Here is a 23,043-nt window from a genome sequence, read left to right as displayed (position 1 = left end):
GCCATTTAAATGCCGTTCATATTTACATGGAAGACAAGGCAGATCTATACTTTGTTGAGAAGACACCCCGAAGGCCTCATTGAATTAAAGGCTTGTTTGTCAAACCTTGTGTTGTAGGTAAGTCAGTACACGTTCGCCATGTGCAGCTACAGAGAGAAGAAGTCTGAACCGCAGGAGCTGCTGCAGCTGGACGGTTACACCGTGGACTACAGTGACCCTCAGCCAGGTGAGGCGAGCTTCATTGGCAGCTACGTAAAGCACGCAGGTGCACCTGGAACTGACAACGTGCCGCTCCCCGCGCTGTCGCCGCAGGCTTGGACGGCGGTCGGGCGTTCTTCAACGCCGTGAAGGAAGGCGACACCGTGATGTTCGCCAGCGATGACGAGCAGGACCGCATCCTGTGGGTCCAGGCTATGTATCGCGCCACTGGCCAGTCCCACAAGCCGGTCCCACCAACTCAGGTCCAGAAACTCAACTCCAAAGGGGGTGCCTCGGCCCAAATGGATGCTCCCATTTCTCAGTTCTGTAAGTAGCCCGGAGCAGATCTCCTTCCGTTTTCCAGACAGCAACTTTTCATCCACAAAGCAGTGAAGCTCTAACCCATAAATGTCCCACACCATGCGCTCCACACTGCAACCACAGAATGTGCTGGTAGAACTAACACACAAGCACGCACACACATGCCTTGATCTCTCACAGATCCCTCCAGCATCTGATGGACGTCCACTCATTATCACCACTCCCACAGTGTTTAAAGGTGCAATCCCATGGCTATTCCATCAGCTGGTTTACGTGGCTCAGACTATTGGAGTAGCATCAGTCATTTGAGACGGAACAACTCAAAAAAGACGCTGTGTCATCTGGCATTGCATCTATCAGGACACAGCCTGCAGACTGCTTTCTACTAAAGGGATCAGCACCCATTCAGAATGTTTGGAACATTCAAGCCTGCTGGGGTTGAATCTAGACAGCGCCAGAGAGCGCTGGGCTAATTAAATCCAGATTTAGACCCCCATCTCAGATGGTTCCCTCATCACTGGGTGACAGCCGAGCCACATAGAACATGTTTAAACATTTAACCGGTCTTGTCGCTGTACTCGCACCTCTAAGCAGCCCACCAGTCAGGTAGCGAAGTGAAGGTAAGACTGTGCAGTGGTGTCTCTCCTCACCGACAGAAAATCAAGCTAGGGACAAATTTCTTTGATCCGTACCGTGATTTTAGGGAATTTCTTTCTAAGTTATACTACAATAATAGATCCTGCTATTCAGAAAACAAATGTGCACATTTTCTTTCCCACCATTAGTTTCAGAAATGAAAATACAAAAGCTTTGATTTTGAAGAAAACGATCGACGTATTTTACTAAAATGAGACAGCCAAGCTGCTAAAATTCCTCCTAAAAGTATTGTAGCATTTTTTTTCCGCCCCATAATTGGAGTCAAACTATGAAGATCTGAATTGGATCAGTTACTCAGAATCCTATCACGTAAACTCTATGTTGTTTCTCCATTGGTTTCTTTGTCCAGTATGTGGTTGTTCTTGTGGTTAGTTGACTCCTCTGATGCCAGCTTTTGCCATTCAAATCCTCCTCACAGTGGCACAAACCTCCACTCCTCCCTTCCCTGAAACATTGTGGCACACCACGCATACATGTTTCACCCCCATGGTGGTCTTGAATGGCACTGGGTCCATGTTACACACAGCCCTCCTGACTCTGCTGCAGCATAATCAGACGCGGCGCTATAAAGGTCCTGCCGTTGGATTCAGAAAATCGGAGCACAATCTTCAAGGGTTAGCTTTTTTCTTTTTAAAGACAGATTGAGGTTTCAGATAATAAATGTAATAGAACAAATTAGCGACCAAAATCTAGACTTAAAATGCACAGATATGACTAATCCCTCTATTTTCCTCCCAGCGACTAATTACATTTTACTGGAAATAAATGACTTAAATGACTTAAAGAAGAGGACCTAGATTAGAACCCTGTGGCACACCACAACAGAAAATTGATATATAAAAAGAAAAAGTGTTTGAGGACCTTTATAGTCTCTCTTTATAGTCTCAAAATTCTATCGTACACACACAAATGTGGGTGGTTCACATCATTGGGAAGGTGCCAGTACCTCTGTTCTGAAGTTCTCTACAGCCGACTGTGCTGAACACGTAGCGCGTCGCTCCTCCACTACACACTCACAGTCTGGAATAATGGAACTGCAGTGGAGTGATGAGGACAGTCAATTCTTCTTCTTCGTCTTCTCTCTTTCTGTCTCTGTCTCTGTCTCTCTCTTATATGGCTTTGTATCTGTCTTCACGTATCTTCACATGTACTCAAACACCACCACCGCCACCGCCACCAACAGACTCTCATGTTGGGATAGGTTGTTGTGTTTTCAGTTGTCTCTTCTTCTTCATGCTTTGCCTGTACACCCTTCTTGAGTAATGCAGCTGCTACAGTAGGTCAGGGTCTCTCGTGATTGCTCTCCTCCAGCCTTGTTGCTAGTCTTTATGTTATTCTGGTTTGTCCCTTCTTACCCTGCTGTCTTCTAGCTGGACTCAAGGGTAAGTGCTTCCCTGTAGCCGGCACAGTTCAGATAATCCCCGCTGATTATCTGACAATTTCAACGTTCTTTCTTCTTCCTTCTCTCTTCTCCTTTTTTTCCCACGTCTCGCCTCATGTCTTAGATATTAGTTGATAACTTTTCTTTTCTTTTTTCAACAACCTCTACTTAAGGATCTAAGTTTAGGCATCCATTTGTGCCAGTTTAGGATGCATGTATTTGACCTCAGATCTTATTATTTAACTCAGTTAAGGGTTAAAGTTATCGTAGCTGTTACTGCATAATTGCCTTCTCTCTTCTTTGGCATTGGTGACTGGATCCCTCTGTGTAAAGCAACAAATTTCGTTTCTTTTTAGAAATACGATACGAATTTGAAGGGTTGGTAAAACGCAGTAAACATCAAACTCTCATGTTTTCCAAAGGCAAAAGGAAAGTACAAAGTTGGCCCGACGGTAGAGGAGAAGAGGGGAGAACGCATGGCTGAAATTTGTTGATCACGCTTTACTTCAGAGGGCTCAAATTATAATTTTTTGTCGTTTCTCTCCCTTGGACTCTTTCTGATGAGAGCTGGCAAATATGTGTGCGGAGTATTGTGAATCCTAAAGACAAGGAGTAGCTAATCCAGCCTCTTCTTACAATAAAATACTCCGGACCCCCCCTTCCTCTTCCTTCTTCCTAATAGAAGGGTCTATAGTTGGACGTTAGCCCGGAATTACACCTCCATGCAAGGAGAGATCGCATTATGATTTCTTTTGATTGCCCTTTGTTTGCCTGAATAGGACAACACCTGTGTCATGTGTCCATAATTTTCTACAAAATCAGGACTTTTCATTCATTTTCCCCATCTCCCAGAGAATGATACAGTTCTGCCTCTGTCGGCTTCATGCTATTTACCCATATACTTGCACCAGATTGTATTGCTACCCTGTTAGCGTTCTCCAGTAGTGGTTTGCCTGTTAGTGTGCTCTGTAGAGATCATGAATACACTGCAACATACAGTATTCAAGTATTGTCAACTTGCAAATGCCAAGAGGGAAAAAAAGGAATGCCAAAAAAAGTAATTATTAAAAAAAAAAAAAACAATTAAAAAAAAAACCCTGCAAATTTGAAAGCCGGACTGCAGATGTGCATGACATTTAAAAGCTCTATGAAGTCACACAGTTCACCAGCATGTGATAATCTGTATATGTATGTATAAAATATGCATTTGGGGAGTTGGTAAATTGATCCTTCTTTAAAGTACAGAGTATACGCTAGAGCAGACGGAGGCGTAGCCCACTGAGAGGTAGCTCAAGCCCAGGCGCCATCTGTGGACGGGATGTTTCCTTACTGTGGCCACACTGATCCAGCAACATCACTGTCGTTGTGACCTGTTCCCCCGTCAACTGTCTCTCATTGTCACGTTAAACGCTCCTTTCCACCAAATCACACATTGTCTGTCCCACTCCTCTCAAAACAACCTCTCTTATACTGTTTCCTCCTGTGACAACCCCCCCCCCCCAACACCACCACTATCACCACCACCACCTCCCCGCACATAAGACCTCTTCTTTTACGTGTGGTGCTTTTTTTCCTTCCTTTCACCGCCCTGGAACGAAAGCAGTGTTGTTTGTGCCCGATTTGGTACGCACCCCCACCCTGCCCAGCCCAGAAACTGGCCTCCACTTCCTGCTCCCACTCCCAAAACCATGTGGTCTCATGTCAGTGTCTCACAGAGAATGTGACTGCATCTCTTATCTTTTTTAATCATATTTACTACAAATATGTCAGGGACCCGAGCAAAGGAGAGGGTCAATTTGTAGCTTGGTATTCGAGTACTTTATTTAGATAATTTCTATTTATTTAATCAGTCCACGTTTTAATCAGTGCCTTAATGACGTTGTCATCCTCCACTTTTACTGTAGAATCATTATGTTTATCTTTATTGTTAATACAGCTGGATATTACTAATCTGCCATATTCATTTAAGAATTCCACCTTATATGATATCTCGGTTTGTTTGATTTTCTTTTCTTTCCTCATATTTCTGTCTTTTTTTTAGTAGCACATGTCCTAGTATCTGTCAGGAACTGAGTGACGCTCAACAATGGCGAATGGCAGAATCTATTGAAAACATAGGCTGCATCTAATACCAGCATGTTTTCTGAACTTGTTTTTTTTTTTAAAAAAAAAAAGCATAAAAAAGATAGAGAGAGAAAAAAGAAAAGAGTTGATTTCTCCCGAAAAACGTGAGGGAATGTGATGCTTCGATGCATGCACGCACATGTGACAGAAGATTTATTTACAAGCTCATCTAGCGATACGTCAAATCTGTTTCAATGAAACAATGCAAGTTGACAATGTAAGCTGTAAGTGCATAGAGTTTCCCCCTTTAGAAGTAGAACAATCAACCCCTCCCCCCAGTGTTTTTGATGCTGTGAGGAAGACTTGCTATTGATCTGGACCGTGTTCTTTCCCCTGTGCTGTTGGCCTGATAGACGCTGACAGAGCTCAGAAACATGGCATGGATGAATTTATCTCCGCTAACCCCTGTAGCTTTGACCACGCCTCACTTTTTGAGATGGTGCAGCGGCTCACGTTGGACCACAGGCTCAACGACACCTTCTGCTCCCTGGTAAGTGACAAATGGAATAGAATTTGCCGGTGCACAAAAATAAATAAACAAATGCTAAAGGGGATTATTGGGCAAAGTTGCAAACCAAGCAGAAAGGAAGAAGGCTCCGTCAGAGTTATGTGCTTTAACACGATCGTTGGCGTTTGTGCAGGGATGGTTCAGTCCGGGACAGGTGTTTGTCCTGGATGAGTACTGCGCCCGGAATGGAGTGCGAGGTTGTCACAGACACCTGGGTTACCTGCGGGACCTCCTGGAGAGAGCAGAACGCGGGGCCATTATTGACCCCACTCTCCTTCACTACAGCTTTGCGTTTTGTGCGTCCCATGTCCATGGGAACAGGTGGGCCCCCATCTTTCCTTTCAGGGGGTTTGGAACAGCGCTTGAGTCCATATTATTATTATCATTGCTGAGAATCCTTCCCTTTATGCCAGATTTATGTGGGGATCTTGGATATTGAAATACAATCAGGGTTAATTCAAGGCTCATTTTTTTTGTCTCCCATCCTTTTGATTTAGCCACATTTATGTTTGTTTGATTTTATGTTCTATGAATTGTTCAGTCTGGCATGTGATTTTATTTAATCTGTTGTGTATCGCCACATGTTTTCTTGTGTTCTACCATTTTTCTTTGTTTCTTTCTCTTTGTCTTTTATTGCCATAGTCTCTTACTGTCCATATTATTCATCCTCCTATGCTCCGTTAAAGTCAGAGAGGGCAGCAATTACTGGGGGCCGCTGGGCTACGAGGCCCTAACGTCCCCAAAGAGCCCCCAAAGCCCAGATCCTCGCACTGCCTCTAAACGAGTGCACATATTCAAGTTTAAAAAAAGAATGGATTCCAAAATACCACTGTGTCAAAGGCAGAAAAGGTGAGACGTTGTTCTGTGTGCATGTGTGTGTGTGTGTGTGTGTGTGTGTGTGTGTGTGTGTGTGTGTGTGCTTAGCAAAGGGAAGCACAAGCTGAAATCGGTTGTTCCAGGGCTCGGAGCTTCCAGGCTAGGGTGATTTATCCGTGTGTGTTATTGACAGTCCTCGTCGCTAACCTGGGGGGGGGGTGTGATCCTTGCAGGCCGGACGGGCTGAGCACAGTGACGGTGGACGAGAAGGAGCGCTTCGAAGAAATCAAAGAGCGGTTGCGCGTGATCCTGGAAAACAACATTGTAAATTTCAGGTGAAGCACTTAGCGAGTCGCTGGTGGTGATGCACACCGGAGCGCCGCCGCCGTGATTACATATCGATTCCACATCTTTCCTTGCAGATATTGTTTCCCCTTTGGCCGTCCAGAGGGAGCACTCAAGGCCACTTTATCTCTGCTGGAGAGGGTTTGTAAAAAAAAAAAAAAAAAAAAGCCTTTTATCCTGCAATCTCTGATACGATGACTGGACGTTTCATTCTTCCTCTGGGACGCGGCCTGCAGGTCCTGATGAAGGACATGGTGACCCCAGTCCCACCCGAGGAGGTTAAAGGGGTGATCCGCAAATGTCTGGAGCAGGCGGCCCAGCTCAACTACCAGCGGATCAAGGAATACGCCAAGATTGAAGGTAACCCAACTCACGGCCTAAACGTTAGCCGAGCGAAGGCGGGATTGGAAAATGTCGGCGTTCCCGTGGTGGTCATGTGTGCCGTTAAACAGGAAACTCTCCTTCCTCCAGGTGTCCTTTCCCCCTCCCCATGTTAATCTGGGCCTGTTTTTGCCACCTCTCTCTATTGACGCGTGGCGAACTCACTTGGGATGTGGCGCGTTTGCGTCTGCATCCCAAATGATCTGCGGCGTTCCCAGATACGCGTGACGGTCACTCTCTGTCTCTCGGTGAAATAACTCTCTCCTGTGTTTCAGGCCTGCTTTAGCTCTGTGCTCTTCTGTAGGCCAAGTTGGCTTTTGTGTAGAGGTGTGTGAGTAAAAATGCATTCAAATCCAAAGCCCTCAAACCTGTTGATGTGCTGATCTCACTGCCTGACTGCGAGCTGTGTGTAATCTCCTCTGACCTTTGATCCACTGGACTGTGACGTTCAGCTGGACTGAACGCGCTCTGTTGGCTCCCCCTACACACACATTCCCTTATGGCTCCTCCCTCCCTCTCTGGGTTCTCCAGCTGACTCTGCCCCCCCACCACTCTGGTCTTGGACCTCCAGCAGCTTTCCTGTCTCCTCTGTCTTCCCTTCCTGTCCTCTGCTGTCCGCTCTCCTTCTGCCTCTTCACACACTTTTTGGGCTCCGCCAGACTTTTGGCTGTTTTTGACCTCTTGACTTGTGATGCGATGGGTGGCGTTTCAACCAGACGAATGCTGGCATTGAAGCGCTGTACGCCAGCATCAGACGCCTGCATGTGCTTGGAGATGCAACAACATGATCTGTCTTTACTGGCATGGTCTACGTATCAAAGCTGAGATCAATGCCAGGACACTTCATGATGTCTTATTCCCTCTCGCTGTATTGTTGGAGTTGGAAGACTCGAGTGTTTACGATCCCTTTGACTGTTAAAGATACTAAGGATTCGACCCTTACTATCTTGCCTTTCCATGTGAGTTTTTTCTGTCCTCATGAGGTGTCTGGTGCAAAGCGAAAGAAAGATTTGGCTTTGCCACCGGGCCTCCTGCTCTCCAGCATTCCCACCTCTGACCCGGGCCTCTTGCATGCCCTCATCCTTTTTTATAGGGAAAAAGAGGGAAATGTATGAGCACCCTGTCTTCTGCTTGGCGTCTCAAGTGATGGATTTAACCATCCGTGAGTACCTTCATCGTCCTGTGTCTCCCCCTCCTCCCCCTCCTCCTCCTCCTCCTCCTCTCTCCCCCCTCATCCCGCCTCTCCCCTGTCCAGCGACGTTGCTGCCGCCGTGCTTGTTTTATAGCTGTGGTCTTCGTGTCTGTGAGAGCGAGTGCCAGTCGAGAGGTCTGAGCAGTGCCACACCGAGACTGTCGGGGGGGTCGTCCTTTTAGTTTTTAGACACCATCTGTTTGTGATGGACATGAATGAGAAGTCTGGTCTGTTAGCTTCTTTCTTTTGGTTGGATGCCCATTCCTTTGACTTGAATGCATTTTTACATTGCTTACAGTGTTATCTGCTCCAGTCATGTGGTCTGATCACGTATCAGTAGTGTGATGTGCCCAACAGGTAGGGGTGTTATTTATTCTTTTCCCTCTCACTACGACACCTGAGACAGTGAGGGCGTATCTGTTGACACATCCGTTCAGTGGGGGAGGCAGGAGAGGGTGGGCTTCATGAGACCTGGTGAAACATCAGCTCACCTGCTGTGTGCCGTCTTTGACTCTGGCTAGCCGTTTGTGCGTCCTCCTTGTTTCCGATAGTGTAAGTTTTGTCTCGTTAACGAACATTTGTGCCACGATTTTGATTTCCCACAGGCTAATTTTCCAACGTGTGTGTTTTTTGATTGTGTGTTTGTGATGTTTGTCTGCCCCCCCCCCCCCCCCCCCCCACCAAGGAGCCGAGATCGTCCCTACAGATTCACTGAAACAGCTCACATGGGGATGATGAATAACCCCCCCTCCCCCCTCTCGCGACCCTCTCCCTGTCATGTGATGATCAGAAACACACTAATTCTAAACATCTCCTCTTTATCTCTTCTCTCCCTTTATCTTGCTGAAGTTGAGAAAGGTCAAAAGGATCAGAAGGATCCAGGTGAACTTACGTTTAGCTTGTGATTTAGCTAGTGCACACAGACACACACACACACACACGCACACACGCACACACACACACACACACACACAGATGCATGCACGTATAGTATTTGATAAATATTTGTAATACACATTAAAGTTTTACATAGTGGCATGATGTTTTTATAATGTAGCCTCTAAGTTTCTGTTATTTTGATCTCATTTCTGATTTTACTACAGAACTGTTCAGATTGTTCTGGATTTATTAAGATTTATTCCTCGTTCGGTTTCAGCGCGGCATTCTTTTCTTTATGAGTTAAATAATGTTAAAACAACAATTAAAAATATGCATATAAATGATGCTTGTATAATGAAACAATAAAACAAGTAGATTGATAAATATTATATTTAAGCAACAAAAACAGCTCATTATCTTTATTAACAATAGAATTGTCTACATTGATAAATGCCCTTCATGTTTATTGTATAAATTAATAAATTTTCTTTGTGGACCCTGAAAAAACACAGACAATATTACTGTGATAGAAATGCAGATAATCCAACCTTCAGTGTAAATTTAAGCTCGTGCATTTCCATCCACCCCAGTAGTAAACTCAACCAGCGTGAGGATTAAAAGGGCATCTTTGTTTGAGAATTAAAATCTTCAAATACACATCTCTACTTGGCTTCAAAGAACCGATCCTCTGGATCAAGAAGGCTGCTTAATAAAAGTGCAGTGATATCCCCGGTCAAGATCTCTGTTTTATGTAGAGTCACATATAAATGTGCTTTTGATTTGAGCTTTGTCTGCTCATTCACTTCCATCTTCTAGTTATACTCATGCTGTTCTGTGTAGTCCTGCAGCTACATCGTTCTGTCAGGCGAGCAGAGCTTTAGAATATTACTATCATTTAAACAAACAAACGAGCAAAAAACAAACAAAAAAAACAGGGGCGGTGTAGCTTAACTGATTCCACAGTATTGTAAAAATATTCATTCAATCTGACCCACTGCAGAAGGGAGTTCTTGCAGCTCAGGTAAACTCCCAGCGTGAAGGAAACACTACCACCCAGTGGTTAGAATACGAACTGCACGATTTATTTTCTTGCCAAAACAGCAGATAACTAGCACGTTTTTATTTATATTTACGAGGGATTACGTGTGTTAACCCTCCTCCATACTGGAGGTCAGGATGAATGAATCATTGTTACAATGCTTGTATGTTTCTGTTTCCGACCATGCCACGCCGCAGCTCTGTGCCGCTCTGCACTCTGCATGCTTTCGATGCCGCATTGCAACTCCATCTCCAGCGCATATCTGACAATTACACGCGCCTTCAGCTCTGTCGCTTGATGTCGCGCAACCCAAAACACAAACAGGAAGAGGGCTTAATTACTTGTGGGTTGGGTCGGCAGATATCACAGTGTAAACACTGTGTGTGTTCTTTCATTAAAGCTAGAAATGTAAAGCAGGAAAAGTCGCTTCCCCCTGGAAACTGTGCTTGACTAACCACTCATCCCTCACCCTCATCCTTCTGTCCCAGAGAACGTAGGCCGCTTAGTCACCCCTGCCAAAAAGCTGGAGGAAACAATTCGCCTGGCGGAGTTAGTCATAGAGGTCCTCCAGCAGAACCAGGAACACCATGCGGAGGTGAGTTAGAACCCTCTCCTGCTCTCCTCCTCCAAACACATCCCCTCTATATGCTCACTCTTATCTCGCTGCGCCCTGCAGCAGAGAGCCGGGCTTATCTTCTATTAATACAGCAGCCTTCATCTGAGGGAGGGAAGAAAGAAAAATGAATTTACTGTAGGCAAGCTCTAATTGGCGGCTGACAGAGCGTGGCTGCGTGGTTACATTCACGCAGCGAGCTGGAGCCGGTCTTTAGCATCCACGGCAGGGCTGCACTGTCACGGAAAAAGCGAAATGTTGAACTCGACAGTGCGGGATAAACAGATAAGCTGCTGTCACATGCTGCAACTTTAAATTCGATTAACTGGGATAAACAGCATTAGCTTGTTTTGCCTCATCTTGTACTTTTAGTTTATTATCTAATCTAAGAAGTTCAGGGAATTGAAATGTTGGGGCTCCAAAACTATGAAAGACTGGTTCATAGAAACGCTTGCATTGTGTTTAATCCCGTGATTCTGTTTTGTAGTAGTGTGAACAGACGCAGTGGCAGAGGCAGCACTGCTCTGCAGGATTTGCTCACACTTGCATCCCTGAGTCATGTAGAGCTTCCTGTCAGGAGAGCTTGTGTAGAATATTGAAGGTGATCCAATGTGATCGTAGAATATACGGATGAAGCAGATTCACTGTATCTCTCTGAATATGCTTGACAGGCGGCAGTCACGGGTTCTGGAGATCAATCGGTACAGTATTTGTATTTTTTTTCCCCCCCACCTCCTTCTTTCAGTCCCCATCACAACCCCCCCCCCCCCGTGCGGCATGTGCACCACAGTGGCAGCAGGCACCTGTAGACAGAACGAGCTCATAGATGCTGTAGCCGTGGGTGGGCTGGTAGAACCTGAGAGCCAACGCAATTCAGAGTCTTAATGGAGGCACCGTAGCTTGCTCAGCATACCTGTGGTCATAACGCATGTTCATCCGGCCATGAAGAGGTTTTCCTTTTCTCTCTCCAAGCATGCCCAGCCAGTAAACTCTCCAAAGTCTGCTCCATGTGAACCTTTACAGTTCGATCCACCATGAACATGTTTCCCCCTCCATCCAGTGGTTAATTTCACAGTCCGCGCTCGTTCAAGCATTACTTTCCCAGCCCCCCCTCCTCCCCCCCTCCGTCATCCCTCTCTCCTGTCTGTTCTTCTTAGCTTAGACCCCCTTTAGGAGTAACACCTGAAAAGTACATCATGTTCTGTACATCTCCCTGTGTTCTTATTGTTGTATGTCCGAGCAGGGAAAAGAGGTATGTAGCAAAGTTGACTGAGAGAACTCCCATGATGCACTGTGCATGTCCGGTAGATGATGCCATGTGACCCCACCCGTCTTCCCACCCGCCCTTCCCGGGATTGCAACCCTACACGGCTGCATAGACGCAGAACTACAGTGCTGGCTGGCCCTGAGTCTGTCTAAGACCTTTCAGAGGCCACTCCATCTGCTGACCGTTGAAGCCCCCCCAATCCCGAACACCCCCCACCCCCCCCTGCTGGAAGCATCCACTGTCCTCCCTTTCCCAAGTCCTGACTGAGAGTGTCTCTCCTTGAATGTGGCGGGGAAGAGCTCTGTTTGTTGCCTGTTTCTTTAACGCTAAAGCTGGTCAGGTTTTTATGTATGTGCATGCCCCCAGGTAAGTAGAGGGGTAAGTAGAGACTTTGTCCCCCCCCCCCCGAACTACAAACACTGTAATGCAGTGCAGAATGCGTTGCATGCGGCGTGATTCGGACGAGGTCCTGCTTCATGGGGTAAAAAGAAGTAAACGTTTTCAGCCGGGACGGTCAGCAAATACATACGCCAAGACTGCGAGCGATGCAGCCGCTGCACTCGTGTGCTCACAGAGCGGAGCGAGGAGGTCCTGGCGCCGTGAAAAACGCTCGGCGGAGCCTCACGCGCTCGCCGACTCCATCAATTGGACGTGATTCTGCTAACGATCCTGTGCGCTGCAGTCTTCGGTGAGCCGAACCCAAGATGTGCATGAGTCACCGTGGCATCTGGTGGCGGGGGTTTGTGGGTTTGTCGCTGGTGTGAATGGTGGGCCCCTCCGTCTCTTAGCCTGAGAGCAAAGCATGCTGGGAGCTCCACGTTTGCATGACAACAGCATTTAATCTGCAGATTGTGCCACGAACATGGGTCCAATATGACAGCTGATTGCCAGGCCCACTTTGGAATATGATCTCACACACACACACACACACACACACACACACACACACACACACACACACACACACACACACACACACACACACACACACACATTTGTCCATCCAAATACAGGAATAGTTTGACATTTTGGGACTTTCCATTGTTTTTTTTCTGAAACTTTGATGAACTGATCTGCTTGATGCTAAAGATGCTAAAGTAAAACACTGGCTAACCCTTTAACATTAAATCAGGATTCTCATCTACAAGTGTCCCTCAAAATGTTAAACTATACATCAGTCAGTATTTCCAAATCATTAGAAATGCGAAACCTGCCAAAGTCCCCCCCCCCCCCCTTCCCCCCTTCCTTGATGGCGTCCCACGTTTCGTCTCACGCCTGAAGCCTCATGCGCGTTCATCTTTTGAACCGCTCCATCATGCTGTGTCTCCAGGCGTTTGCGTGGTGGACGGACCTCATGGTGGAGCACGCCGAAAACTTCCTGTCCCTTTACGCCATCGACATGGACGCCGCTCTGGAGATCCAGTCCCCCGAGAGCTGGGACAGCTTCCCGCTTTTCCAGCTGCTCAACGACTTCCTCCGTTTGGACTGTGAGTTCACGTGCTCGCACGAATGTTCAGTTTGTCGCCACTTTGGGCTTTTCTATTGATGTCTTTGTTGGAAAAAAGACCTCAAAAACTAAAGCCACTAATATCTTTCTGCCTTTGTTTTGCACAGATCACCTGTGCAACGGAAAGTTCCACAAACACCTTCAGGATCTTTATGCTCCTCTGGTGGTTAGATATGTGGATTTGATGGAGTCCTCCATCTCACAGTCAATTCACAAAGGATTTGAGCGAGAGTCCTGGGAGCCTGTAAAGTAAGGAGCGTCCCTCTTTGTAGCTAGGCTGTAGCTTGGACGGAGGTGCCGAGCTTTTATATACAGATGACAGACTGAGCTTGTGGAGGCTGAGAAATCAGCGGCGCCGTTCTCCTTTAGGTCCTTCATGAGAATCAGCCGAGAGTGGGCTGGATAACCTATTTCCTGCACTGCATAAAAATACCCCGTGTGTCTTATTTCTCTGACATATTCGGGTCAGGGCCCCTCATAATATTTCTGTTGTTTGGTTGGTGAACTAACCTCCATGATCTGTGTTTGAACATCGCGCCAGAACAAAAGAAGGTCTGTTATGTTGCTACCTCGAATTCACTTGTTGTGTCTGTCTTCCATGTTTTTGGTTCGATCTAGAATTGATTACGGCAACATTATTTTCTTTGTCTTTTCTCTTTTCTGTCCTGCTGCTTCTTCTTTCTTCCTTTGATGCCGTCTGCGTGTGTACCTGGAATCTTACATGTCCAAAAAAAGTCTGCAAATACAGAAAACTGATCGAGAACTGCGTCAAAAAATGCGTTGCTGCTGTTGGCGTGACTGTTTAAGCTCCGAGGTTGTGACTCCATTCACACCACGTGGACTTTTATCTCCAGTGACGCAGCAACGCGGCCGCCTCAGCCTGGTTTATCTGAACCATTGTTGCTCTTTCAGCCCGGTCAGAGGCCGCATCGTTCCTCACCACCTTCAGAGGAAGCGATCCCAGTGCTTTGCTCTTCCACCCTAGTCAGGTATTGGTCGATAAAAGGCAGGTTAGGTCATGTGACGTCTTCTGCATTGAAACGGCCCGAATCTTCTGTATTTGCAAACTTTTTTGTCATCTTTAGACACTATTTATTTGACCTTTTGCGTGGTGTCAGGACAGGGAGGGGCTTTCCTCTCCCGATCTCCGTACCTGCGAGCGTTGCTTCTTTATGTTTCGGTACATTCCCGTCTCTGATTTCTCATCTTGCGTTACTTATGATGCGTGTTACATGGCTTTTTCGCTGCGCCCACACCACTGTTATGGATGCTTCTTTTTTTTCTTTTTGTCTTGTCTTTTCCGCAGGAGTTTAACAAGTAATCTGCCCAATGTGAATCTACCAAATGTGAACCTCCAAATTCCCAAAGTACCAAATCTGCCAGTGCCAGTAGCAGGACTATCAGTTAACCTTCCACAAATGCCTAGCTTTTCTACCCCGTCATGGATGGCTGCTATATATGACTCCGAGTGTGTATTCAACTAGTTCACTTTAGAAATACCTAGCAAAGCGGAGACTGCCTTGGTATGAAGATGCAGAGGAGTTTTAAACTACCAAATCTGACTTAGCTTAAACATTCCGTATGTTTTTAGTTCTTTTTTTGTGATTTATCTTAAAAGGCTGTTTCCTTCATGTGCGCGTGTTCATGCCAAGAGCTCTCTGAGAGGTGTTAGAGCAGCTGAGGTTCTGTCACCAGAGACCGAAACTCTCTCATCTGCCTCAACCTGCATGCTGTTGAGGTGGGGCGTGGAGATACAGGCCTGATCCAAATAATCCTTCAATTGGGGATTTTTTATGAGTAGAAAACAAAATCAAACCCAAAAAAAATGAGCAAAAGGTAAGCCAGACCTACAAGACGTATCTCCCCAGAGTTGTTGTCTGCAGACATTTGCATTAGTTTGTAGATCATTCATGGCCGTAGGTTCATCTCTGACCTTGAGCGCCTGTTAGAAGTCTGGGGGCGGGGGGGCACTGCTTGGACCGGAGGTGATGATGCAGATGGACCTGGCAGGTGGCGCCTGGCTCTGTTTCATCACCTCCTTCTCCACAAGCTCTAATCAGGCTGCCTTTAAAGGTCTGCATGGTTTGACTGTTAGTTCTTCCAGTTGTCCCACCAGCCCGGGGACGTGGACGCTGAGCGGGGGCCTGCAGAATCACTCCGGGAAAAAAACGGACTTCCTTTCCGCGGGCCCTCCCTCACTCGTCCATCCCCTCCACCCCTCTGTCTTGACACAGTGCCATTAGCTGCTGTATCTACCTGCATGTGTCCACCTCGCCCTCCAACCCCCCCCCCCCCCCCCCACCCCCACCCCCACCCCCTCCAGTCAATAACCGGTGCTCCGCAGCAGGGTTATTGAGTCGTTCCAGTAAACCCTCCTCTCCACCCATACACTGACTGTCCACAAACGCAGCAGCACGCAGGAAATGAGAGCGACGGAGCAGTCAGCGTATGGTCAGAGCAAACCCTGTTTTGGTCCGGAGGAGCAGCATCTTCCTCCTCCTCCTCCTCCTCCTCCTCCTCCTCCTCCTCCTCCGCACCTGCCACCACACCCAACCCTCCATATCCTTCCTAGCTCTCTCCAAAGGGAGGGACCCTCTGATTTGTGTGTGTGTCTGTGTGTGTGTGTGTGTGTCTGTGTGTGTGTGTGTGTGTGTGTGTTGATGGTAGTAACGGCTCTGGGACATCAGAGGACCTCTTCTGGAAGCTGGACGCCCTTCAGACGTTCATCAGGGACCTGCACTGGCCCGAGGAGGAGTTCGCGCGGCACCTGGAGAGCCGCATCAAACTCATGTCGAGCAACATGATCGAGAACTGCGTCAAGCGGTGTGTTTGTTTACGTGCACGTGGAGAAGACCTCCGGGCAACGAGAAGGAACGCTCTGCCCGATGTTTTATGCAACAGTCTGTATAAATATTTCACTTGTGTTGCAGCACTCGGATGGCATTCGAGTCCAAGCTGGCAAAGAGCAGCAAGTCGACAGATTTCCGCATTTCTCCGGCATTGTGCACCATGTTCAACGTGATGGTGGACGCCAAGGACCAGTCTGCTAAATTATGTGCGATGGAGATGGGCCAGGAGGTACAAACAGGATGACACCGTCGTTTAGAAGAGCAGGACGTCGGTGACAGCTGTCGATGTGCCTGTTATCTCCGCAGAAACAGTTCCACTCCCACATCGACGAGCTGATAGAGGAGAGCGTGAAGGACATGATCCAGCTTCTGGTTGCAAAGGTGCGTCACCTGTGAGGGACTCAAACATAAGCGCCAGTCAGTCAGTCAGTCAGTCAGTCAATCTCCCAGGGTCTGACCCCCAACAAGCAACAGTGGCAGGAAAAACTCCCCTGTAACAGGAAGAAACCTTGAGCAGGACCAGGCTCCTGTAGGGGGACCCTCCTGCTGATGGGGGCAGGGTGGGGGGGCAGGTAGAGAAGAGAATAGGCAGAAATAATCCTCACTTGTGGAAGAAGCTGTGTTAGTTTGGAAGTGTTTCTGAATATTTTCTTCATTCAGATAATCGTGAGATGTAATGTGAGCATGGGTCCAGCCCCCCCCCCCCCCCCCCCAGGGCTACTGGAAGGTTGACCATGGTTCCATGTGGATAAAACCTCCCCTGTGAATGTTTTCTCTCTGTTGCTTCACAGTTTGTCGTCATTCTGGAGGGAGTGTTGGCCAAGATTTCCAGATATGACGAAGGGACTCTCTTTTCCTCCTTCCTGTCTTTTACGGTGAGTTTCAATTTAGCATCAAACCTTTTGGACACCAATCTAAAGGGGGGACGTCTGGTAAACTTTTATTCTCCATCTAATTCAAACAAACGTGTTTATTTTTGTTCTGATTTCAGGTGAAAGCGGCTTCTAAATATGTGGACGTCCCTGTAAGTGTAACGAGCGTCCCCGTCAGACGGATAGACAGTCGGATTCAGCATTTCCTGTCTTTTTCTGGCTGCGCTGATGCGCGTGTCGGCGTGTTGGTGACACCCTGTTCTGCTCCACAGAAACCAGGAATGGACGTGGCCGACGGCTATGTGACCTTTGTGCGCCATTCTCAGGATATGCTGCGTGATAAGGTCAATGAGGAGGTGTATATAGAAAGGTTATTTGATGTAAGTAAGATGCCTTCTCCTCCTCACGGCACGGGAGGGGCCTTCCAAAATGTGGCAAAACAGCAGGGTAGAGAGGGATAAGTCCATTTTGAGACCAGGACAAGCTACTTGAACCTGGCAGAAGAGGCTTTTTTGATTCTACACCTCTCTCTCTCGCTCTCTTTCTCTGTCTCTCCTCTGTCCTGACTTTAGCTTCTGCCCTCTGCATCCTGGTGTGCGTTGCCACACTGCTTTTGGGCCTTTGTGTGTTAAAAAAAGGGAAACTTTTAAAAACAAAGAGTCCATAAAAGCATCCTCAGACGCAGGATTATCTGAAGCAGTGCTCTCTGAGAGGTACAGAACGACCACAGTCCAGCTGTGTTTGGGGCCCAGATGTTGGCAGAAGAGCATGACCCCCCCCCCCTCCTGCAGGAGTGACCGTCAGCCTCTCTGGCTCCAGTCCACAGCCCAGCAGCCACAGTTCCCTCAGAACTGCTGCGGCAGCTGCTGGATGGGCCGGGTTGACGTCACGGCGGAGGCCGACGTGCTGAACCAGGCTGCATTTTCACCAAGAGGCCGACTTCAGTTGCTCCGTCCCAACTTCTGAAGCAGCAGGCAACGTTTTCTAGTCCAGGAACGTAGTGAAGCACCAGTAACTCGCAGGACGCCCGCTGAACCCATCAGCATTTTCAAGTTGCGTATTTCCGACCACATATTATGGCGGTGTGATTAAGGGGAATTTTAGCTGTTGGCCGGGAACTGAAGTGCGGCCGCCGGTGGAAATGCAGCGTCAGCAAAAGCTCAGGGAGACGTGTGAGGATAGACGTGAGGCTGATTTCTCAGGAACGACCCTGAGCACTTTCTCTTATGTCAGGCGCTCCATGACACCAGTTTAGACGGGTGCAGTAGTCAAATATAGCACACACACACACACACACACACACACACACACACACACACACAAAACAAATCCAGTATGTATATATACATACAATTCATCTAGGATTTTATCAATAGTAACAGTTTGCTCTGATAATTTAAGAAATTTGATGATTAACCGTACTAATGACAAAGAGATAGCCCATAATATGAGTTGGCTTTTCACCAAAATGAAGAAAACTAGCACTGAACCAGGGATGTCTAATTAAGATGCTCTGAGGCAAAGACTCCAGCAGCCCCCTGACCCTCATCAGGAATAAGCGATACTTAACAGACCACGAAGGCGTGAATGAATAAATGAATGAACGGCTGTGCAGCCGCCTCGGGGCGTCCACACACACACACACACACACACACGTGTGTGAGGACAGCCAGGTGGGAAGCCAGCGCGTTAGCGAGGGGAGAGAGCACTGTCTTAGAACAACATAATCCTCCACAGGATACATTAGCAGCGATGTGTCCTCCATGTGTGATTTGAACACATAACGCTGTGCCGTTTGTGCTCCATGCCATTCAGAGAACTCTTTGTACAAACCCGATGTGTGTGTGTGCGTGTGTGTGTGTGTGTCTGAGACTCTCAGGTGCACAGACGTCCTTCTCTGGCTGTGTGTTTGTATGCTGGCTGCAGAGCCTGATGGTCTTCTTTTACCGGAGCGGCGCTGATGCCAGCCGAGGCTCCTCACGTGTTCCTTGACAGTGTCCCCCCCCACCCCCCACCCCCCACCCCCCCCCCCCCCGTGTCCTCTGTGAAGTCCTGCACAGCACCGTCATGTTCGACTCTGGAGATCTCTCGAGCTGTGGCCGTTTCTGTCTCATGAGCCGTCCTTTACCTGAAAGACGTCGGCGACCCTCCTCCATCCGAGCGCATTTCCTCCCATCCCTCCATTTGCATGAACGCGTCACAAGCGCTCCCCGACGTGGCGGCTGCCTCTACTTTATCTCTCTTTCCTCACTAATTCATTCCAATTCTGTTATTTTCGAGCTCCTCTTTTCTGATTAACACCATTCCTGCTGCCTCCTCTATTCTAAAAGTGGCACTTATCTCTAGTGTTGCGTTGTTTTATCACATTATGTTGGTCGGCATGATTTTAGAGTCAAATAATCTTCCTGTGTACATCTTCTAGCATGACCCTCCTCCTCAGAGTTCTGCCTCATTTGCACATACAGCAGTCTTCTTCAGCACGTCCTCTGCCACCCACCCACCCACCCGCGAGGTCTGCATGCACTGCACGCTCAACTCGACTGTGAAGTGGACAGGCATCCGCGTGTCGGGCCCCGAGTTCAGAGCTTTAAGCCATTCAGATAATGGAGAGCTAAATTAAGCCAGCGGGTGATTAAGTAAAGCTCTCGGGGCTCCTGTCTGAGCCTCTTCTGCATTCCTGCCTACTCACATGTTTAAAGTTGACTTCCTCTCTGGAAACCGGAGGTATGACGACCGTTTCTACAAGATCTGGGCGCTGTTCTCTTGTAGCTTCAGAGCTGGACTGTCTGCAGAACCGTGACACAGCGAAAGGGTGCAAGAAAACAGCCCCGCCGCTCCCTTGCCTGCTAACCATTTACTCTCTCTCATTCTATTTTTCTTCGCCTAATGAACGATGAAGAAGGCGGTTTCAGTTGGGGGCGCCGTGGCTGTCTGTCTTCAGTGAAGGTTCTGTCGCTGCAGCTTGCCATTTCGGCTGGAATAAATTATAAATAAAGGCTAAGTAATTGCCTTCCATAATTGATGAACTGCGTAGCTTTTATTAAATATTGACTAGAATACTTTAAGTAATTCAAAGGGTAATTCCAGAGCGTGGCTCCCCCTCCATTTGGTTATTTTCCTCCAGTAGCATCGTCGCTCTTAATATTTTCTCTAAAATTGCTCCCTTCATCCTCCCAGAAAGCTGCAGTTTTGTGTGTACGAGTGCGCGTGGGTGTGTGGGAAAGAAAAAAACCCTCTCGGCTAGCATGTCTAAAACAACCTGTTATTTCCCAAGTCGTCAGTGGGGGCAAAGAGCGGGTGTGAAAAGATTTAGGTCGGGGCGATCTGGCTGCAGACAAGATGTCATTTTATTTATTTTTTGTCATCTCCTCAACTAGAAAAGAAGATAAATGGTTTTCCTTTGACTGTGTATGCAAACATTAGCTTAGCTAAATAGTCAATATAAGTTATTTATACGATATTTTAATAGCTGGTGACAGGTTAGAATCTTTATGTTAGTGATGATTGTGCTTAAGCTAAGCTAGCTTGTTGGCAATATAATTTACATAAACTGCACCAGCTTTGATCATCTCTAACAAAATCAAATAAGCTTGTAATATTTCAATATTGCATAAATCCACCATTTTGTCATTTTAATTCGACTCGACAGGTTTGAGGTTTTGTAGCGTCTGTTGTAAATTCTTGCTAAGCTAATTATGTAGCAGCGTACAGAAATCCGGACGCTTTAAACGTGAACGTTGACTGTTGCTCACTCCCAGCGGAGCAGGTGAGTCAAAGAACAGACAGTATAGAAGCTTCTCAGCATCGTTAGCAGTGTCCTTTCTTGGCACACGACAGGTTGTTGTCCTCGCTGTTGTTGTTGAGTTTGTGCCCGAGTGTGTGTTTTGCTGGAGGGTGTCGTGTTTATGTGTTTCAGCAATGGTACACTGCCACCATGAACCTGCTGGGGACCTGGCTCACCGAGCGCATGGATCAGCAGCTCCACGTCTACCAGCTGAAGATCCTCATCAGGATCACAAAGGTGGGGACGGAAAGCAGCCACTCTCTCACCACACCCGTAACAGCACATCACCCACGACCCTTTGCACTCCCCAATAGAAAAAGTACCGGGACTTCCGGCTGCAGGGGGTCCTCGACTCGACCCTCAACAGCAAGATGTACGACACGGTGCGCAACAGGCTCACCTTGGAGGAGGCCACGGCCTCGGTGAGGGAAGGAGGCATGCAGGGCATCTCAATGAAGGACAGCGACGAGGAGGACGAAGAGGACGACTAAAGCCCGCCCACGTAGACTCCCCAAACCCTCCCTCCCTGTGTCCCCCCCACCCCCCCACCATCACAACTGCCCCTTCACACTTTTGACTTTAGCCTGGTTACCGATGCATGTACCAACTCAGATAGCCACTCTAGGACCTCTTTGTCAGCTCGAAATGCCTATGAAGGAACTATAAACTATGAAAAAAAAATAAAATAAAATAGTACGTATACAGAGGAAAACCTAAGAAAAAAAAACAACAAAAAAAAGCGAAAAAATAACCACGATTGGCAGTTTAGCCATGTCATGATAAAGATAGCACCTATATTTGATCCATTCATTTCTAAATTCATTTCTATGTGTTACTAAGCAATATGGAGAACCATTTGTTTGACGATGTCGAGTGAGGTTAATAGGTGTGTCCCTGTCCAATGCAAACCTATATGGCGCTTCTTTGTCGTAATCTACATTCATTAATGGTACATTGTCGTGGCGATGCGTGTGCGTGCGTGGACCCTTTTCTTCGTCTCGTCTGTTTTTAAGTAGATGCCAACTGCTTCGGACAGAAAAACCGCCCTCCGTATTTGTTTCTGGCGCCTGTTACCGCCGTCTGCTCGCTGTTCCCAACACCAACAGGAAGTCCAGGCCTGCATTTTCTATCACGTGTCAACGCTGTGTAACCTCGACTCGATGCCCCGGTCGGACCGCGGTTAACAGGAACCTTTGACGTCAGAGAGTGGCTACTCTAGAGATGCAACTTTCTCACGGCTCCATTTTGATAACTCGGGAGATTTCTATTTTTTTTTTTTTCCTTTCCACATTCAAGAGGCCTCGGAAGAGGTTCTATTTTGATTGAGTTGCACTTTTACAAAGAAAAGAGCAAAAATAATTTTTTTTATTAAGGAAAAAAAAAAGTTGGTCCGTCTTTGTTCCGTATTTGTGTAGAATGAGGTGTCTGGCGTTTTGTTTGGGTCTCACTGTTGTTTTGTATATATTCTATAAATATATATATAAATATAAATTGCTGTACATTGCATTCTGAGCCATCGCTGCATGCCTGTGGGTTCCCACCCTCCCCAAACGCTTTCTGTTCTTCTGTGTGAATTAGCTGGTGGTTCCATTTTTGCTTTTGCCTTATGAACGGCAACAGTTGTAATATGCAAGAGCTGTGGCCTGGAAATAAAAATGACTGTACATGTGCAGCCTCTGTCCTGTGTCCTGCTTCTACTGGTGCACGACACACACACACGAGAGGCATTTAAATATGAGCCCGTGGTCGCGTTTTGTCCACGTCCAAAAGGTTTAGCTCTCATTAAACCGACCCGTTTTCTCAGTTCTGTGGAGACGCCCTGCTGAGAGGCGCCCGTCGACCCGATCGATAGGCGCCGATCAAATGTTGTCATCCAGCACAGCTAATGCGCCGCTGTCTGGAAATGTCAGCATGATGCAGCTTTGCCCCGAGCCGGACAAGTTCTTAGAGCGGCATGCTGCAGCTTTTCATTAAGATTTAACGTTTTTGTTGGTTTTGTTTTGAATAACGAACGGTTACATTTTTCCAGCATTAAAATGAACAGAAAGGCAGTTTCTATGGGAATTTCCCTCTACTCAAACAAGATTGTTTGGCCTGGGGTACTTGGGGAAGGGGGGTCAGCAGCAGGGTTGCAGGGGGGCTGGGGCCCCTCCAGCTGCCTCTAGGCCAGACTATAGTCAAGTACAGTCACACTCACACTGGGGTCAGTTCGAGCATGTTGAGACCCAGGAATCCAACCGGGTTTTCCAACCTACCAGGTGCAAAACCTGTGAAAACTTGTCTCGGTGAAGGCCGATTCCCTCCTGGGAG

At 47.4% G+C, this 23,043-nt stretch overlaps 1 protein-coding gene across 9 annotated transcripts in view; it reads left to right on the top strand.

Annotated features, from left to right (window-relative positions):
• cadpsb (Ca2+-dependent activator protein for secretion b) overlaps window positions 1–22,405 on the top strand; it is a 41,638-nt gene extending 19,233 nt beyond the window's left edge. The window contains exons 10-30 of one of the 9 annotated variants that reach the window (XM_057029915.1): window positions 118–226; window positions 313–525; window positions 5,035–5,171; window positions 5,323–5,510; window positions 6,239–6,340; window positions 6,428–6,491; window positions 6,587–6,710; window positions 7,825–7,893; window positions 10,330–10,436; window positions 11,126–11,155; window positions 13,052–13,208; window positions 13,336–13,477; window positions 14,535–14,696; window positions 15,896–16,051; window positions 16,159–16,306; window positions 16,384–16,458; window positions 16,869–16,952; window positions 17,069–17,101; window positions 17,222–17,329; window positions 20,866–20,970; window positions 21,048–22,405. In XM_057029915.1, coding sequence (XP_056885895.1) covers window positions 118–226; window positions 313–525; window positions 5,035–5,171; window positions 5,323–5,510; window positions 6,239–6,340; window positions 6,428–6,491; window positions 6,587–6,710; window positions 7,825–7,893; window positions 10,330–10,436; window positions 11,126–11,155; window positions 13,052–13,208; window positions 13,336–13,477; window positions 14,535–14,696; window positions 15,896–16,051; window positions 16,159–16,306; window positions 16,384–16,458; window positions 16,869–16,952; window positions 17,069–17,101; window positions 17,222–17,329; window positions 20,866–20,970; window positions 21,048–21,224 — 2,490 coding nt within the window. In that variant the 3' untranslated portion in view covers window positions 21,225–22,405. Of the gene's footprint in view, window positions 1–117; window positions 227–312; window positions 526–5,034; window positions 5,172–5,322; window positions 5,511–6,238; window positions 6,341–6,427; window positions 6,492–6,586; window positions 6,711–7,824; window positions 7,894–8,772; window positions 8,806–10,329; window positions 10,437–11,125; window positions 11,156–13,051; window positions 13,209–13,335; window positions 13,478–14,534; window positions 14,697–15,895; window positions 16,052–16,158; window positions 16,307–16,383; window positions 16,459–16,868; window positions 16,953–17,068; window positions 17,102–17,221; window positions 17,330–20,865; window positions 20,971–21,047 lie in introns of all 9 variants that reach the window. The other 8 variants (XM_057029917.1, XM_057029921.1, XM_057029916.1 and 5 more) reach the window with 8 other exon arrangements.
• The last annotated feature ends 638 nt before the right edge of the window (window positions 22,406–23,043 follow it).

Source organism: Takifugu flavidus, chromosome 4, assembly GCF_003711565.1.
Source record: "Takifugu flavidus isolate HTHZ2018 chromosome 4, ASM371156v2, whole genome shotgun sequence".
Classification (NCBI taxonomy): domain Eukaryota; kingdom Metazoa; phylum Chordata; class Actinopteri; order Tetraodontiformes; family Tetraodontidae; genus Takifugu; species Takifugu flavidus.
This window is presented reverse-complemented; position numbering and strand designations above follow the sequence as displayed.